Here is a 17,559-nt window from a genome sequence, read left to right as displayed (position 1 = left end):
ATTAGAAGAACTAAAGATTACAATTCATCCTCCAGCTAAGATGTATTGTAACAAGAAGGCAACTGTAAGCATCTCCCACAATCCAGTCCACCATGATTGAACAAAACATGTTGAGGTGGACCGACATTTTATCAAGGAAAAAATTGAGCAAGGGGAAATATGCATGACATATGTGCCATCCAAAAGCCAGATTGCAGATGTTTTAACTAAAAGGATCCTGACAGAATACTTTGAAGATAATGTGGACAAGTTGGGTATGATAGACATCTATGTCCCAACTTGAGGGGGAGTGTTGGGAAGTTAGTTTGATTAGACTAGTTCAAATTGGACTCAAATTTTAGAATGGATAGGTTCCTTGATTTGAGGAATTATTTGAATTCTAGTTTTTTTGTACTAGTCGAAGTTTTATTCAGATTAGGATTAGAATCAGATTTGTTTTTCAATTTCCTTATTTTTAGATTAGGAATTATCTATCTGCTGGTTATTTAAATGGATGTAGCCTGTGTTATGAAGATTAGAGCAATAAAATAAAAGTTTATCCAAAAAAACCTTTCATGGTTTTACTTTCTGTGGTACCTTTTAGTGTGTATATATTGGGTCATGCATGCATGGTTTGTCTGTTTTCCTTTTTTTTTTTTTCTGTAGTCAAAACAAAAAGGTGTTAAATTAAAAGTGTCCAGCAAAAAGGACACACAGAATCCACCAAAGCCTCCTTCAAGTTAAAGAGATTTCTTCTATAACTGAGATTTCATCTTCTCCCATTCCAACATTCAGAGGCCTAACCTTCTTTGTGAGCTGTTACATTAAATAGCCTAGTGAAACAATCTTTCAGCAGTCTACTTTCACATCAGATATCATGCCAGAACATGATCTATTGTCCATTTCCAATTGATTAGAGCTTGTCCTTGAGAAAAAAATTGTCACCCACCTTCATGGGTTTTTCTTTCCATTTTGCATAAGAAATTTTCTAATAGCGCTGAAAAGTTGTTTCTGAGAATAAGTGCTTTTCTAGAGTAAAACCAGGGAAGTGCATTCCTAGACTAAAACTTCCATGCCTAGTGAACTTATAGTTTGGAAAATCATAAGTGGATAGTGTACTTAGATAGTTTAAAAGGTAAAATTTATTTTGCAAATTCAATTCCCCTAACCATTTAGAGTTCTAGTAGAATTTATTTCCTTGAAAAGAAATTTTCGAATTTGTCCCTCCCCGGATTCCACTTTGGTGGCTCATGCAATGGGTAATGACATTTTCTATTCTGGTATGGATTTACCTGTACGTCTATAACGTTTTTTGTCCCATATATAAATGATGGAACATCCTTCTCAAATTTCTATAACAGTTTGAAGTGGAATTCATATTAATATCTATTACCTCTTTGTCCACTAGAATAGTTTGGAACTTTGACCATTTAGCACTTTAACCATGTTTAAATTATTGTAGTTGGAACTGATTGAACAAGCCATATCTTTATTAGATGTGTTGGAGGGTCATTGGAGATCATGGTGGCAGGATGATCAGGGTGTGATTGAAGCCTGTTAGTTCTAGGCTAGCTATAAAAGTAGAGAGTCTAGCTTTATGGAAAGGTTTTTTGGAGGTGAAATCTCTGCGGTACTATAGACTTCTTGTGGAAGGGGATGCAGTTTTCTTTTGTTGGGTGTCTCTGGGGAAGGTCATTTATAGATAGAATGGATGGATTTGTCAAATTTTGGTTGTCTTTAAAGAGATGTGATTTTCTTTTCACTGGAGGCCTAGATCAACCAACCAACAGTTGAGTTGGCAAAGCATGGAGCCTACCTGTTAAAAGGTTTTTGTAGGGAATTTTCTTCCCATTGACAGATTTTAGAGTATGATACACTTTGGAAGCTCATTTTGTTCTTTCTTTTGTACTCTTTCCTTCTTCGGTTTGAAGAACTGCTAATCTTTGTATCCTATCTCTTGTTTTGATGGTGAAATGTTTATTTCCCTATTTAAAAAGAGGCATATATATTCCTTCATAACATCTAATGTGTCTTTGCCAATAATTGTTTTGTTTCTTATGTGTTACTATTCTACCTATGGTAAATGATTTTTTTTTATTTAGGGAATACCTTTTTTTCATTCTGGTGATGAGATGCTACGTTCAAAATCTATTGATCGTGATTCGTACAACTCTGGTGACTGGTTTAACAGGTCCACTACCAATTTTTAATATAAAAGCGTTTTTATATTGGAATTTATTTTTGTATACATTTTGCATAGCCCTGAGTTCATTCTCTGCTGAATTCCATGATTCTACCATAATGGAATTATATAGACATCTCTGCCCCTGTTATCTGATACGAAAGAGACTTCACTATCAGTTCTGGCGTATCACGTTTTACCTCAAATGTGATGTTGTATCTTATTGTTGCAGGCTAGACTTCAGCTACAATTCTAACAACTGGGGTGTTGGCCTTCCACCAAAAGAGAAAAACGAAAAGAATTGGCCACTGTAAGCATTTATTAGTTATCTATTCATCATTTGATGAATGTGTTGTTTTTAGTTTCAAAACAATTTGAATTATTCTGATCAATTTCTTTTAGAGTTAATATTGTGATGCAGAGAACTCTTTGCTGATTATTGTTTCCTTACATTTTGTCTTGGAGAACATGCTATCTGATATATTGGACCCTGTCTCTTGTTTCAGGATTAAACCAAGATTGGCAGATTTATCCTTTAAGCCTCAGAAAAATCACATAATTGCTGCAGTTGAAAATTTCTTAAATTTATTAAAGATTAGGTACTCTTCACCACTCTTCCGCTTAAGGACAGCAAATGCTATCCAAGTGAGTACAGATATCATCCCTGCACTTTCATATAAAACATTGTTGTGAGATACTAAGGTATCATCCGAGGGGATTGAAGCAATGTGCGTAGGGAAAAGGAGACATCTTTGTCTAGCTAGAAAAATATAAGAAGGAAACTGGATTTCCATGCCTTCTATTTCTTATATGAGAAACATATAAAAAATTTCAGGGATACCCACTTCTGAATGAATGCTTCCACGATGGTGAAGTCATATATATATATATATATATATGTAGTAGATTGCTGAATGTTTCCTTGGCTCTTACTGTTCATTTTTGGCATTGTGTTTCCTGCTTTCTATCTCTATGTTATAAGTTTTAGCCACTTCCCAAGCTAGTAGTTGTGGTTAGATATTTTACTTTACTCCAAGAGATGAACCCATGTCAGTAGAATTTTTACTGCATTGATAATTCTGTGCTTCTTGATTTCCTTCTCCCTCTTTTCTTCACTCTTTAATTCCACTGCAACTGCAACTGGAATTAGGCTCAAGGCACCAACTAATGAACAAACACTTGTTACAATGTCATATGACATTTTACCAATGAACTCATGGAAATTCTTTGACAATGTGGTACGATGCTCCTTTTTCAGGCACGGGTGCGTTTCCATAATACTGGTCCATCATGGGTCCCTGGCATCATAGTAATGAGCATTGAAGATGGCCATGAAGGTGTCCCTGGCTTATCTCAACTTGATCCTGTGTGGGTAAACCTAAATTTGTTTCTTTCTTGCTTATTATGCTGGTGTCAATTATCTGATTGGATAATAGTGTTCTCACCGTTTTTGTTTCAAACAGCTACTCGTATATTGTTGTCATCATTAATCCAAGTCCAACTGAGATCAAATTTGCTAGCCCTGCACTGCAGGCAAGAACTCTTCAATTGCATCCAGTACAGGTATAGTCAGTCATGTGCTTCTGCCATCAGAAGTGATTGTTCTTGTAGCAAATATCAATAATGTGTTTTCAATTTGAGCCCTTGATGCAGGTGATGTCAAGTGATGGGGTAATCAAGAACTCAACCTATGAAGCATCATCTGGGTGCTTCACTGTGCCCCCAAGGACGACATCTGTGTTTGTTGAGCCTAGGGAAATCTGAGTAGCATGCATCCCTACTGAAGGCATCTGATATGTGCCATGGTTAGCCAAGAACTTTGGAAATTCCCCCAATGGAGGTACACCAGCTATCTCGGCTTCCTGGAGAGGATGAAGCAAGAAATACCAACATGCACATGCTTGTGTCTCAAAGTCTTCTTTTACTTGAAGTGAATTTTGCCAAAAAGAGTGTAAATTAGCAAGTGTGTGTAACACATAATAGAATGCATTTACCTTGGATCAGTATGTGCTCATTTAAGAATTTAGTTTGCTATATCCTGCAGAAGAATGAAATGGATACTCATTTATAATCTTCTTTGCAATTGAATACCTTCTGCATTGTTAAGCAATCTATGATTCATGGCTGCATCAGGAACAGAACAGGCCAGATGAACCGAAGTGCATATCGTAAAGGATCTTAAGTTGTTTTATGTCATCCATTCTTCGAGGTTTTGCCCAAGAGATGGATTGTTGAGATGAAATGTTAAATTGAGAGGGAGTGTTCATGGGTGCGCTGCTCGCTTGGCTGATGGAAATGAGCTCATGAGCATGCCCAGGAAGGCCATTATACCCAGATATTGCTCGAGGTTCTCTGCAAAGGTGCCACAGCCAAGGTACCTGAGGCCCCATCAAATAGAAATATTGAGACCCGGTATTAGAACGATATTATATCATCAAAGTACCTTGAAATTTCATGCTTTATGGATTTAAAATCTTGCATGCATGGATAACTTTTGTTCATCTGAATGGTTGGATGACTCATTAAAGCATTTTCAACATCTTTTGATACAATCTCTCAGAATGGCATTGTCCTAAACTGTACAACTTCAGATCCCATAAGTCTCCTCTCTATCTGCAGAGTATATGAACTAATAGCAAATGGCATGGATTACTAGTACCCAGCCAGCCAAATGAGATTGAGATTTTTGTATGACCTCAGATTACAGCCAAGATTTACCTATAAACCAACACTCAGTGGTGTTTTTGGTATAACAACCATTTTCCTTGCTGACATACTTTGAGATATTGCCATCAGATGCCGCCCTCTTGAAAATGAAGTGAAAACATGACAATGCCACCATACCCATGTGCATTATATGTCTCAATTTCAGGTCCCTATATTCAGATTGACAAAGGCAACTCTTTTTCAGCCCTAGCTATGTCATCAGTAACATCATGGATCATGCCTGCATGTTGCTGGATAATCAAACGTACTGTTTGATGGTTCTAATGATTTGAATTTAGAAATTTCAGTGGAGAAAAGGATGTATCTTGCTTTGTGAGTTGCCTCATGAGATGAGGCAAATGTGAAGTGGGAGGAAAAGACTAGAGAGAAGGTAGTTATGTGTACCTAAACTTGGGTGGAGTAGGCAGCAAATCCTTATCCTTGAAAGCAAAGGATCGCCTTCCAATCTTTTGCATCTCATTTACATCTTTGCTACTACCACCACCATCATCACCCACATCTAGCTTAACATACAAATCTGTCTCATCCTCATCATTATCAAAGAAAATCCAACTTCTTTCAGTATTGGTTACTTAATATCATATACTTCAATCTTCAAAAAAAATAGTAATTATTATGCTTAGAGTACGTTTCCAGAGGAAAAAGTTTCTGTTATGCTGATGTTAGGCCAATAAAAATCTACGGCTGACCTAGTTGGTGGCCACTGGTGATGCAAGCAAAATTGCCTTTCCCAATACTTTATTTTTACTTAAATTCTATTCATTTCTCATGCCTATCCTGAGTTGCTTCTTTTTAATTGATCTCACATATAAGTCAGCTTATCCAAGTGGGTCACTGCCACACAACACAACTGTATTTAGCATTAAATATTCTAAGAGTTTATCTGAATTTCAGACTGAAAATTCCAAGTAAAGAAAGGCTAGTGGAGCATTGACTCCCTACTCCACTCCACATTACTTGTCAGCTCTCCATTTTTCTTACTATTATTTCTTTCATTCCTTAGTACCAAATTTTGAACCACTCAAAAGGAAGTGCCTTTTTCAAATGAAAATTTTCACATACTGACCTTAAAGGTGGTTGAGTTACTTGTGCTTTCTGTAAAGTGGATCCTGAAATTCAGAGAATTCAGAGGATTCAGATCAAAGATCAAGCTCTGTGCACAAACACTTAAGGAAACAAAAAATTTAGTGGGTTCTCTTCCACATTCTTTCACCAAATTCAGTGCAAAACACTGATGGGGTTATGACTTTAAAAATAAATAAATAAATAAAATTAAATTAAAAAATAAACCTATGTGGGTTGTCTTACACATTCTGTTGTGTTTATTTATTTGGAGGGGTTTGCTTAGTTGCAACAAACATGTTATGTGGAGTGGCTCAGAAGCCAGTGACCCTCTCTCATGGATGCCTTGTGAAGTAGTAGAAAAATTATTATATCTACACACACCAAGGCATAAAATATTAGAGAGTCGGTTGCATATTCACTGGCAATCTCTTCCAAGCTAGATCTTCTTGTTCTCTCTCTCTCTGTCTCTAGTTTCTTTAAGCAATAATGAAGAATAATATATTGTTCTTGTGGCAAATATGGAGAGGTGTGGATGAAGAAGAAGTGTAAGGGGAGAGGAGAGGAAGCCATGATGTTTGGTTACAGCCTCAGAGAATCCTTTGCTTTCCCATAACCTATTTCTTGAGGTGGTTTACGTGCCTCACACAACCAACCCTAGAATATATAATTCTTCACGCCAAGAACTTCTCCTATTCCCTTTTTCCACTCTTCTCCATGTACCCTAGGCATTGAAACCCAAAATTAAAAACCATAAAAAAAACCTCAATTAGGGTTTTTATAACGTGAATTATATAAATATTCTTAATTTTATAATAATTAAATCATAATTTTAACATTAATTAGTCAGACTTTCAAAGTTATATTAATACTTTAAAGTCTAATGAACGAAAAAACTCACATCAAATTTCTTTTCATTATCATATTTTTGCTCGGTAGGTAGAGGCGGATCAATTAATCAAACTATTAAAACTATTTATATTAGTACATAATCACCGTTTTATCTTTTGAAATCTCTTGGAAGCGTCGTGTTGTTTGGACATTATTGCTATGTTACCAAAACAATCTCAAATTATGTACATGTTGGAAAATACTTTACTTTGATTTCATCCATGCTTAGCTTATTATAGATTTTAGACACACAAACAGTTGAATGATGCTGATGAGTGGGAAATCTATGAGCCATATATCTAATTTTTGATGTTTTTGGTCACTTCAAATAGATGAAATGCTTATCCATACTGTTTTTTCAACTAGAGGTACCCCTATTCTACACATGAAGGGTGTCCTCATGTCCTTGGGCTGTCTTGATTCCTCATCAAAATTTTCAAATTTATGTTGTTCTAATTTATGGGACTTTTTTCACCAAGTTTTTACAGCCTCAAAAAAAAAAAAAAAAAAAAAAGATGCCAGGGTGGTAGTCCCCTACATCATACCCCAATAATGGTACATATTTTTGGGCCTGAATCTCCACATGCTTACTTCAAATGGTAGCTCTAATTAATACAAGAAGTGGCTTTAATTAGATGGCAAAAACATTTTCAATTACAAATGTAAGAAGTAAAAATCATTTAAAAATTCCAGTTTCTGCACAAATGGCAGGCTTTGATTGGTGGGCTGTTCTTAATCCAAGATCATCTGATAGGGTGAGACCCATTGATTGAACAGAAAAATATAATTAGCGACCCATTGAATTATTTGATGATAGACTAGGCGTGAAATTTGGGTATGGTCCATGCAAGCCATGATATTATAATAATTGGATGAAGTATGATTGTGGGTGGGTCAACACCACATGAACTCTTTGATTGGATATACAACAAATCCTCTTTTTTATTTTATGCCACCCATAAAGATTTCCCTTCATTTCCTTACTAAAAAAAAAATCCATCAATTTTTGAAATATAAATATATGATATTTTAAAGTTTTTGACATTATATATAATATATTTCGCGTATTTTTAAGTTATAAGGGTTCATTGGATCAAGTAAATCATTTCCAGGAAAAAAGAGGTAGATTTTGTTTCGTAGTTGGTAAAAGATTTACCGGAGGGTAGAGAAGAGGATAGGAGAAATTGGAAGAGGAGATGAAGGATGCATTGATAAAATGGGTCCATCATATCTTAAGTTTTAATCTCTAATAATACAGTCACCTTAAATGATGTGTAAGCTTACCAACCCAATTAGTTGTTATCTTTCACCTTCAATTAATGGGTGACTTAAGAGGGAATTATTATTACTTAATTTCATAAATTAGGTAGATAATTGTTAGTGAAAGCCGCAAAAAATGAATGGAAAGTGAAACGAACCAGTTAGGTGGTCATGCAAGCATGATATGTTGTACTTATATATCATAATAATCATAATAATAATAATAAGAAGAAGAAGAAGGAGGAGAAGAAGAAAAAAAAAAAAAAAGGGGGTAAGAAAGAAAGGAAGGGAAGAAAAGGAAAGGAATCCGTGGTTCCAGGCTTGCACTCCAATCATCATTAGCCCAATCGTTGAGGCAAAGTTATCATATGCTTTTGGTCTTTCTCCGCATAGACTCACTCCCACTCTTACTCTGATTCTGCCCACAGCCCACTGACTCACATGCTGCCTTCTGTGGGCTCCAATTCGCAACCCCACATGTGGGGGGGCACGCGCCACCAGGGGGTGTGGGGTGGAGGGAATGGGGTGAAGGGTGAAGGGTGAAGGGTGAAGTGAATGCGTTGGCAAAGTGTGAGAAAGAGAGAGTGAAACGGAGTTGACGTTAAACAACCTCTCTCTTCTCTCTCTTCTCCTCCACCTCCACTTCCAGCTCTCTTTAATTCACTCTCTCCTCTAAATTTGAATATTTTCAGTTACAACGTTTGTTTCTCATGGGTGTTGTTTGTGTGTCCCACTTTCTCTCTCTAACCCTAACCTTTCTCCCTCCAAAATTTCCCACCTATATTAACTTCCAAGATTAGATTCACGGACTATTTCACACTTTAACTCCCTCTCTTTGTATGGGGTTGGGCTTTTGACTCTCCTTTCCTTCTGTTATATATATGTATATATAGACGCCTACTCACCTCCCCCACCTTGCTTCCTCCAACCCCATCTCTCGATTTTCTCTGTTTCACATCAACTTCTCCCTCTGGTGGTGGTGGAGGAAGATGGAAGCTCAAGACGAATACGCTCATATTGTTAAGGGAAAGCGCACCAAGCGTCTCAGGCCCCACTCTCCCCTCCCTTTTCCCATCCCTACTAATTCTTCCACCGCTGAGGGAGGTGATAGCAGTGGTGGCGATGATTCTAATCTTATGCATATCATCACCAACTCCAATTCCGCCTCATCTCCTGCCAATTCCTTTGACTTGTTTCAACAAGACAGCTCCGAGGAGGATGAAGACTTGGCCAATTGCCTGATTCTCCTGGCTCAAGGTCAATCACGGGAGGAGTCCAAGGTGGAAAACGGAGGTGGAAGTGTGGCAGCCGTGGCCACTGCCACTGCCACGGCAAAGGCGGGTTTCTACGCCTATGAGTGCAAGACTTGCAACCGGACTTTCCCGTCGTTCCAGGCGCTGGGAGGGCACAGGGCGAGTCACAAGAAGCCCAAGGCGTTCATGGAAGAGAAAAAGATTTTCGGGTTTTTGGATGAGGAAGAATCGCAGTTGAAGCCTCTCACACTACAATTGAGCAGCAGAGCTTTTAACAGCAGCAGCAGCAAGTCAAGGATCCACGAGTGCTCCATCTGCGGGGCGGAGTTCACGTCGGGGCAGGCCTTGGGAGGGCACATGAGGCGGCACAGAGCCCCCATCCCCATCCCCTCCACCAACACAACCCTCTCCCTAAACCCACTCCCCGGCTGCTTGGAGCCTGAGCAAGCCAAGAGGCAAAGAACTCTACTCTCACTGGATTTGGATCTCAACCTTCCAGCTCCAGAGGACGACCACAACCATCCTCGGGAACCCAAATTCTCCTTCACGCCCAAGCAACAACAACAACAGCAGCAGCAGCAGCAGCAGCAACAGCCATCTCCTCTCATGTTCCCGGCCCCCACTTTGGTGGATTGTCATTACTAAAAAGAAAGCTTCAAACACTTCTAGTCTCCCCCCAAACTCATCAAGGCCTAACCCATCTGTATTAATCTTTTACTTCATTGTTTAATTGTTTTTAAATTATGGATTCTTTTCATTCTTTTTATCATCGATATCATTTTCCCAAGAAAAAAATAACACACAAAAAAGAAAAAAAAAAGAAAAAATTCTTTTATTGAAGCATACTTTGTGGTATGGGAGAGGGCCTTTTTGAGGTTCATGGAAAGTGCATGATGGGCATCTTTTTTCTTCTCTCCCTTTTGATAGTTGGGTCTTTTTTTTTTTTTTTTTTGTTCTTTTTTTCACTGGGAGGGAATGTATAAAGACTTAGAAAAGAGGTTGGGAGTTTGGCTTGCATTTGCCACCTCCACACCAAAAGTTGCGGTTTAGGTTTCATATTTTCCCTTTTTTTTTCTTAGTTTTGTCTTTGTTTCAATTACAAGAAACCCTCATCTCTATCTCTTAGTCATGGGTAACCCAATCCCCAAATGGATCCACCTCTTTGTCCTTCTACCTATAATATGAAAAAAATGCATTATATGTTTATATATTCATATTTGGCCATTTCTTTTTGTCGCTTTCTCTTGCTTTGTTTGGTCCACCCCTCTGTTAGTTAGTTACAAGCTTACAAGCAAGCAAGCCCACTCAATTCCACCTAATCAATATCTGAAAAACTCATCCACTACTCAATGACCCACCAACCTAAGAATGCTCTATTGGGTTGATGTGTCCTTGGATTCAATGCTTGCTCTCTCTTGTTTACAACACCATGTTGATGTACCTCCATTTCTCTCCCTCCCTTTTTAATTTTAATTTCCCTAAAAGGCGTTTTCCAACAATTAAAGCATTCAATAAGAGTTGTATAATTATGTTAATTACCCATCGTTTTAAACAAGTATGTCATTAAGAGCTATTAATTTAATGTATTTCACCAGAACATTGAATAGATCAAATACAGAGGCCGTCCATGGATTAAAGTAGGGGGTTGTTGAGCTTTTTAATTACTATAGAAAGCAAAGTGATAAAACATGGGAAATGTGGAAATGTCAGCACTAAGTGGGGTGATAGTATCCAAGTATCTTCAAGATGATGGGGGAGGCTCGCACCAAATTTTAGACCCTGTATTATGGCATGTTGCAGTGTGATTAGCTGTTACTAAAGTGGAGTAGGTGGCTCTCTCTCTCTCTCTCCCTCCCTCTCTCTCTCTCTCTCTCTCTCTCTCTCTCCCCCTCTTTGTGAGGTTCACAATGAGTGTTCCAAAGTTGTGCAATTGTGCTACATTGGAAGTTTGGTCACCCCTTTTTTGGGCTATGAAAAATGAAACTTGTGACTCTTATCAATGACTGCTTAATTCTGCAATGCTGCTATTTTAGGATTTTAGGTCTATTTCTTTAAGCCTAAGTATATGAGTCATTTTGGATCAATCATACTCCCTTCCCTTCAAATGGGTGATCTCATTTATTCTTCTTATTCCTATATATAGTGACATAATCTATGATCTTATTTAAAGACTATTCAAAAAAAAAAAAAAAAAAACCCGATTAAAGATAGTATAATTAGGTTTTGATTTTTGTTATATAAATTTAGTGGAAATTAAAAATTCAAAATGGAACATCAAATTACTTATAAGTAAATTTATGGAGCACCACACTTCCACATTTGGTAAGCTTATTATTTTGCCCCATTAATAATAGCCATGTTAGTTGCTAGGCATCTAGCTTCACTCCACTTAATTAATTAGGCCATATGCTTCCCCCATCACCTAACTCTTTTTCATGTGGCCTGCCTCATGCTCAACACCAACTTGAGCAAATTATGAGTGATATCATAGCTTTGAAACCAGACCCCAACCCCATTATAATTAGGTATAATTTAACTACTCCAATTAATCAACTTAATTGATTTGTCGAGCTAGATCTAATTATAATTAGGCCGATTTTAAATACGACAAAACCAACTTCATTTCATCCAAAACCCTCAAAATTAGGGTCATAAATTTATCTGAAAAAGGGAATTCTATTGAGAGATTTGAGGGTTGATTAGTATGCATTGTGGTGAATTGCCTAAGCTTTCAAATGGTACTAATATTACTAAACTCATGAAAAATATGGGTCTATCTAGCAATTGTTTTTTAAAACAATTTTCTATCATCTAAAATAAAAAAAACTTAGAAACTTGTTTGGCAATCAAAAACCGTTTTCTATGTTGTATTTATTTTAGTTGTTTTTGTTATCTTCACTTATTTTATAAGAGTTGTTTTAAAAAATAATTATACAAACATTTAGAATGATCCCTATAAATAAAACACCACACATTAAAATGATTTTAAAAATATATTTTAAAATACTAAAATCAAATTAAAAATATTTTAGGTTTTCAAATAGATTTTTATTCTATAAAAGGTCAGAGAATAATTTTCAAAAACTGTTTTTCTAAATAGTTTTTTAAAACAATTAGCAAACAAACGCTAAATATTTTGTGATAGCATTAAAAGAGTATCAATTATCTTTTGGGTCAGTAGATCTGAAATTTATTCTATACAACTCCATAAAATTGAGATCCCACCTTCTAATATCCACTAAAAAAAAAATTATACTTGATCTATAAATAAATTTTTTAATATTCTTAAACCTAATACTTAACTTTAGCCCTAATAAATTTAATGCAAGTCATGTATCATGGAACATCTCTCCTCTATCGTTTCCATATATTTATCTTTTAAATAATCTAGTTGTTTAATCATTAATGTGTTTAACCTATTGATAAATTTCCTATGATTTGCTTTTGACTTTCCTCGTACTATAATCCAAAGATCCATATAATATCTCACATCTTTCTTTTTGTTCATGGTATGACATGTAATCATCTGAAATTTACAATCAAAACCAGAAATATCATTCAAAAAATCCACACCCAGAAATGGAAAAACAAATTTTCTGACTAACCAAACAGAAAGAGATAAAAAAAGGGAGTGGATAAAGCTAGGGTTGAGTGTGGCAAGTGAAGATGGGAGTGAGGTGGATAGTGTGGCACCGTGGAAGAGCCAAAGCCCTCAAAAAACAAAAGCAAGCATATTACTTGCTTGTCTTTCTTGTATACAAATTTGCACTTCCGTGTTGGTCACTCACCTATCCATCATAGAATTAATTAATTAATAATTGGCTTTTAAATTAATAAAAACATTGCAGGCAAGTCAATGGCACAATTAAGCTTTGGCTGTTCCCTTCCTTTCGGTCATCAAATTAAACAATCTCAAGCTCCTCTCCTCCATCACTCAACATTTTCCCAAGAAAATTATAAGTAAATAGAGAAGATGTTGGTTCCACCGCCTTTGCCTCTTCATGATGTTTCCCTTTTCTGAATTATTGGATCTAAGTTCCATTATTTAGCTTATATGGGGTTTCTAGATAATTAAGACGTGATAACCAATGATTTATAGGCAAATTAATTAAGTTAATGATGTGAAGAGATGTTGGGCATGCTTTGTTATTGCTTAAGATGTTGGTTGGTTGATTGGATTTGTGTGATTATCTCATGCCTGCCCTTGTCTCCTATGAATTAGTATAAGATTACTAATTACAACAAGCTACAGCTTTGGAATTATAATTAAATATGGACCTATCTACAGTCAAGTATGTATATCTTATTTTATTTCTATGATTTTCTTCTGTTTATGCTTTTAATTTATACTATATCTGCAACATGTTCCCTCCATGCTTATCCACCTAATAGCCAAAGTCAATATGGCTAATCTTAATGCAAATTTTCCATAGCCATCCCTCTCTCCCTTAAATTACAATTTGTTCTAAAGAAAAACAAACAGAGAGCAATGTCTCTTTTCTCTAAAGAAAACAATGCCTTGGACTTTGCAAAATGCCACCATGTGTTTACAAGGCCAATTTAGAGTATTGCAACAATGAAGATGAAGAGGAGGATGTGAAACCTAACAAGAGAGGGCCAAATGTTAGATAAATGAATGAACTTGATCATCAACTATACATAGGAATGAATTAAGGAACCATCTTCATCAAAGACTTGATGGATTTCTCATCACCATGGTGTTTGTCCAAATGGCGCATTAGCCGGTACTGGTGCCGCTGGCGGTACTGGTGCCGCTGGTGGCCCTGATGGTGAGCTGGCCGGAGCTGAAGTTTCAAACTTTCCTATAAACAGCCAACCAAAGATATAGCTTAAGGCGAGGGAATTGACTAGCATATGGTAAAGAAAAAGATGTAGATAGGTACTGACCACATAGGAGGATATTTTCCGGTGGTGGGCGCTCCTTGGCGGGGTTGGGATCTGGGTCATAAACCCTGACGTAGAGCTCTTGGCCCAGGTACCAATTCTTCAAGTTCTGTGATCTCAAGTTCCACATTCCTGGGTTGTCAAGGAATGCATAAACTGCAGTCCATCCTCCAGGGTACACCTGACCATATATTTTCACTGTAAGCACCTTTCTGATCTCTATGGATTGAGAGAGGAGTCACATACGTTAAGGGAGAGATGGCAAACCTGCGTGGTGGAGCGGACAACAGGGTCCAGAAGGTTGTAAGTTGAGTTCAGTTCAGGCTGCCAATCCCCATCTCCGAAGCTGAAGATCAAAGATTAGAACACAATATGAGCTTAATAGTCATGCATGAAATTTTGTATTATTCTTTTCTGTTTTGATTTCTCTTGTCATTGACCAAACAAGGGCACTGATGAAGCTTACCCAACAACATAGAAGCCGAACCCATCCAAATGCCAAGCATCCATGACATCTAAATCATTCTTGAACACGAGTTCTATCCACCCTTTGTGGTTCCCGGTGGAAACGAAGACTCCATATTCAGCAGCATCTTTCACGGACTGAACTGGGAATTGATCCAGCTGGTACACGTCAGACCCATTAGCAAACTGATCAGCCAGCTTTAATGGTGTGTCCAGGGTGAGGTATGACACATTGTTGACCACATAGCGTTGTAAGCCACTGATGTTGGCCATTGATGCATGAAGGATGAAGGTTTGCGAGAGTGTCACATTGGATACATTGAATGTTCCTTGTGGGTTAGGCCTTGCTGCACCAGCAGTCATATTCCATCTACTCGGAAAGCAAATGCACTGTTAGTTCTGAAGAATATGAGTACTGCATGCTCTGATCAGTTGAATTCTGTATGTAAAGTGAATAAAACTTCATTTACCTAATGGATTTAGCTTGATCCACCGAAAATGCTCGGTCAAATGGATCAGGGCCACTTGGCAAAGGACCACTTACTGGTGTGTTGGAGTTGGCATAGTGTAGTACCCCTTTACCCACAAGGCTGCTGTTATCTGTAGTGCTGAGCATTTTGGGAGTTGCTACAATGTAATAGTCTGCTTCCTTTTGATTGGCAGTGACAAGAACCGAGTAGGACTGGCCTACATGGACATCAAGAGAATCCAATGTAATCTGCTGGGTGTAAGACCCTTCTGTTTCAACCACAACCATTTGATGGTTCTGAATCCTGAAATTGAAACTCAACTCGTTCCCCACGTTTGATATCCTGAACCGGTATGTCTTCCCTGCATAAAATACAATCAGAGGAAATGGTAACTTAACAGAAACCATACTACCCCCCATGGCCCTATTTCCAGAATCTGAAAGTTGATTGCATTAATGATCCCTTCTTACATTGTGACACAGTGAAGGACTCATAGTTGACTATCCCCGGGTACCCATAAGGGCCTTTGCCATTCATTAGAACAAAATCAGGAAGATTAAGGTGTCCTGGCGTATTGTTGGACTGTATGAGTGACCTGGCTTCCTGTTAAATGATGTAATTAGCAGTGAACAACTCATCAAAGTACTTGGAAACCTATACTAAATGCCAAGTGCAACAATCACCTTGTAGCTGGTGTACGACCAATCACCAATGAGAAGATCAAATTCTGCTTCTGGCTTAGGGAAGGGAACATTGATCACAATACGATTGTTGACTCGAATAGGCCCGAATCCTCCAGCAGCCTTTTGGAAGTTGATGGAGGGGAAGTAGAAGAAAGTGCCAATTTGGTCCTTGGTCTGAAATACATAAGTCCAGTTCTTACCGGGTTGGATTGGGCAGTTTGTGCCAGACACCCCATCTTGCCAAGAGTTTAGCCTCTGCTGTATGCCATTCCTGCAACACCACACACACCAACACTTTAGTTCCTTGAGCCCTTCCTTGATCAAGCAAATTAAAGTATGCAGCACCATGTCAGGAGCAGGGGTTCATCCAAATTGTTGAAGACGTTCACATGGATGAAATCATTGGTGGAGGCATTGACGAGGGGTCCAGGGAACATCCCATTAATCGTTATAACCTGTTACACAGCCATCATCTTCTTGAAGTTAGATTTTCATGCACAGAAACCATGAGCATATGTGAATGATTAGCACGTACAGGTTGCTGAACAATAGTGGGATTGATGGTGGTGTCAATGGCAACATTCCATTCTAGATAGATATCAACGCCATTGGCTCCAACTACGAAGACTGCAAGCAATGCTGTGCAGGCAATCAACCACCTATGGTGGCCAGAAAAGGTCATTGTAGCTGCTGATGAAGTGTGATGGGCTCTTTCTTTCGCCCCTTGTTTGACTCCAGGAGATGCAATGGCCTAAATGGATGTATTAATATGGCAGGGGAGAGAGCGAGAAGGTGGAGTATCCTAAGAAAATGTTGGAAAAGGCCAAGAAGAATAGGCAACGGGACGTTGGTTCCAAGTTCCTTTATTGACAGTGAAGAGCTGTAATGCCGTTTGGGTGAAGCAAGCCGGCTGGCTAGTATAGAAAAATCACCTTGTTTTGTTCAAACGACATGGTCTAATTTACTCCGGCTAGGGCATGTATGCTGCATTCTGTCATGTGCATAATACAAGTCTGACCAGTTCCTTATGTTGCAGTTGACAAGTGATATCTGTTTGTTGTCAAGGAACAGATTGTGAGGCAATTCTATTGATCCATTTAGATCACCTTGCAGCATTTTGTTTTGGTATATTGAAATGGTCTTACATGATATGATCCTGCACTCAACCACTCGACAAGCTGAACTGTTTAGTGAAAGCCTCAGTTGAAACATCATTTTACCTCTTGGGTCCATACTCCATAAATAGGGAAAGATTTGCTAGTCTCCCATGACAATAAGAGTAAAGATACCGAGCATTCTATCAGAACAGTCATTCCTTTGCACTAGATGAGGGTGCAAGAATATCCTGAAAGATGAAAGCATAGATTTTATGGTTGATTCAGAAAATGGAGAAAAATGGGTGTGGGAATGATCCAAACACTAAGGTGTACATGTTGAGCTCGGTGGTGCTCCTTATGCTCATTTTGCAGACACAAACTTGATGACAAGCACATTCAACTTTTATTACAAGAAAAAAATTCAATTTTTTTTTTTTTTGTATGACCCAGAAAAGAAAAAGAAAACTGTGCAATTAAAGGCATCATCCAAATAAATAATTGAGCTTTGAACCCCATCTCATATCCCCTTGGCTCCTTTGTATGTCTCCAAGAAATGTGGAGAGAAGCCCTGCTACTTTTAAACCA

At 37.8% G+C, this 17,559-nt stretch overlaps 3 protein-coding genes across 8 annotated transcripts in view; 2 read left to right on the top strand and 1 right to left on the bottom strand.

Annotated features, from left to right (window-relative positions):
• Positions 1 to 4,271, top strand: part of LOC117928096 (pullulanase 1, chloroplastic) — a 50,118-nt gene extending 45,847 nt beyond the window's left edge. For 3 of the 6 annotated variants that reach the window (XM_034847929.1, XM_034847928.1, XM_034847927.1), the window contains 6 exons: positions 2,082 to 2,170; positions 2,394 to 2,471; positions 2,668 to 2,806; positions 3,420 to 3,529; positions 3,625 to 3,724; positions 3,815 to 4,271. In XM_034847929.1, coding sequence (XP_034703820.1) covers positions 2,082 to 2,170; positions 2,394 to 2,471; positions 2,668 to 2,806; positions 3,420 to 3,529; positions 3,625 to 3,724; positions 3,815 to 3,925 — 627 coding nt within the window. In that variant the 3' untranslated portion in view covers positions 3,926 to 4,271. Of the gene's footprint in view, positions 1 to 2,081; positions 2,171 to 2,393; positions 2,472 to 2,667; positions 2,807 to 3,419; positions 3,530 to 3,624; positions 3,725 to 3,814 lie in introns of those variants that run through there. The other 3 variants (XR_004653507.1, XR_004653508.1, XR_004653509.1) reach the window with 3 other exon arrangements.
• Positions 4,272 to 8,929: 4,658 nt separating this feature from the next.
• On the top strand, positions 8,930 to 10,127 carry LOC117927854 (zinc finger protein ZAT5). The gene has a single exon (XM_034847547.1). The coding sequence runs from the start codon at positions 9,091 to 9,093 to the stop codon at positions 9,997 to 9,999; it is 909 nt and encodes a 302-aa protein (XP_034703438.1). The 5' UTR covers positions 8,930 to 9,090; the 3' UTR covers positions 10,000 to 10,127.
• A 3,631-nt stretch (positions 10,128 to 13,758) lies between these two features.
• Positions 13,759 to 17,044, bottom strand: LOC117928033 (monocopper oxidase-like protein SKU5). Its single transcript, XM_034847784.1, has 11 exons — positions 17,023 to 17,044; positions 16,413 to 16,927; positions 16,223 to 16,332; positions 15,878 to 16,148; positions 15,665 to 15,797; positions 15,195 to 15,555; positions 14,726 to 15,094; positions 14,527 to 14,605; positions 14,263 to 14,440; positions 14,069 to 14,177; positions 13,759 to 13,957 (listed from the first exon to the last, which is right to left on the bottom strand). The coding sequence occupies exons 2-11, from the start codon at positions 16,557 to 16,559 to the stop codon at positions 13,915 to 13,917; spliced, it is 1,800 nt and encodes a 599-aa protein (XP_034703675.1). The 5' UTR covers positions 16,560 to 16,927; positions 17,023 to 17,044; the 3' UTR covers positions 13,759 to 13,914.
• Positions 17,045 to 17,559: the final 515 nt, after the last annotated feature.

Source organism: Vitis riparia, chromosome 13, assembly GCF_004353265.1.
Source record: "Vitis riparia cultivar Riparia Gloire de Montpellier isolate 1030 chromosome 13, EGFV_Vit.rip_1.0, whole genome shotgun sequence".
In the NCBI taxonomy this organism is placed as follows: Eukaryota; Viridiplantae; Streptophyta; class Magnoliopsida; order Vitales; family Vitaceae; genus Vitis; species Vitis riparia.
The sequence above is the reverse complement of the archived record's forward strand: the minus strand, read 5'-3'. Positions and strand labels throughout refer to the sequence as shown.

Coding starts and splice junctions, on each gene's coding strand:
- LOC117928033 (XM_034847784.1), bottom strand. CDS start 16,559: ATGACCTTTTCTGGCCACCATAGGTGGTTGATTGCCTGCACAGCATTG. Junction 15,095..15,194: donor GATCAAGCTAAATCCATTAG/GTAAATGAAGTT, acceptor CTTTCCGAGTAG/ATGGAATATGACTGCTGGTG. Junction 13,958..14,068: donor CCATTTGGACAAACACCATG/GTGATGAGAAAT, acceptor CTCTCTTGTTAG/GTTTCACATCCTCCTCTTCA.
- LOC117927854 (XM_034847547.1), top strand. CDS start 9,091: ATGGAAGCTCAAGACGAATACGCTCATATTGTTAAGGGAAAGCGCACC.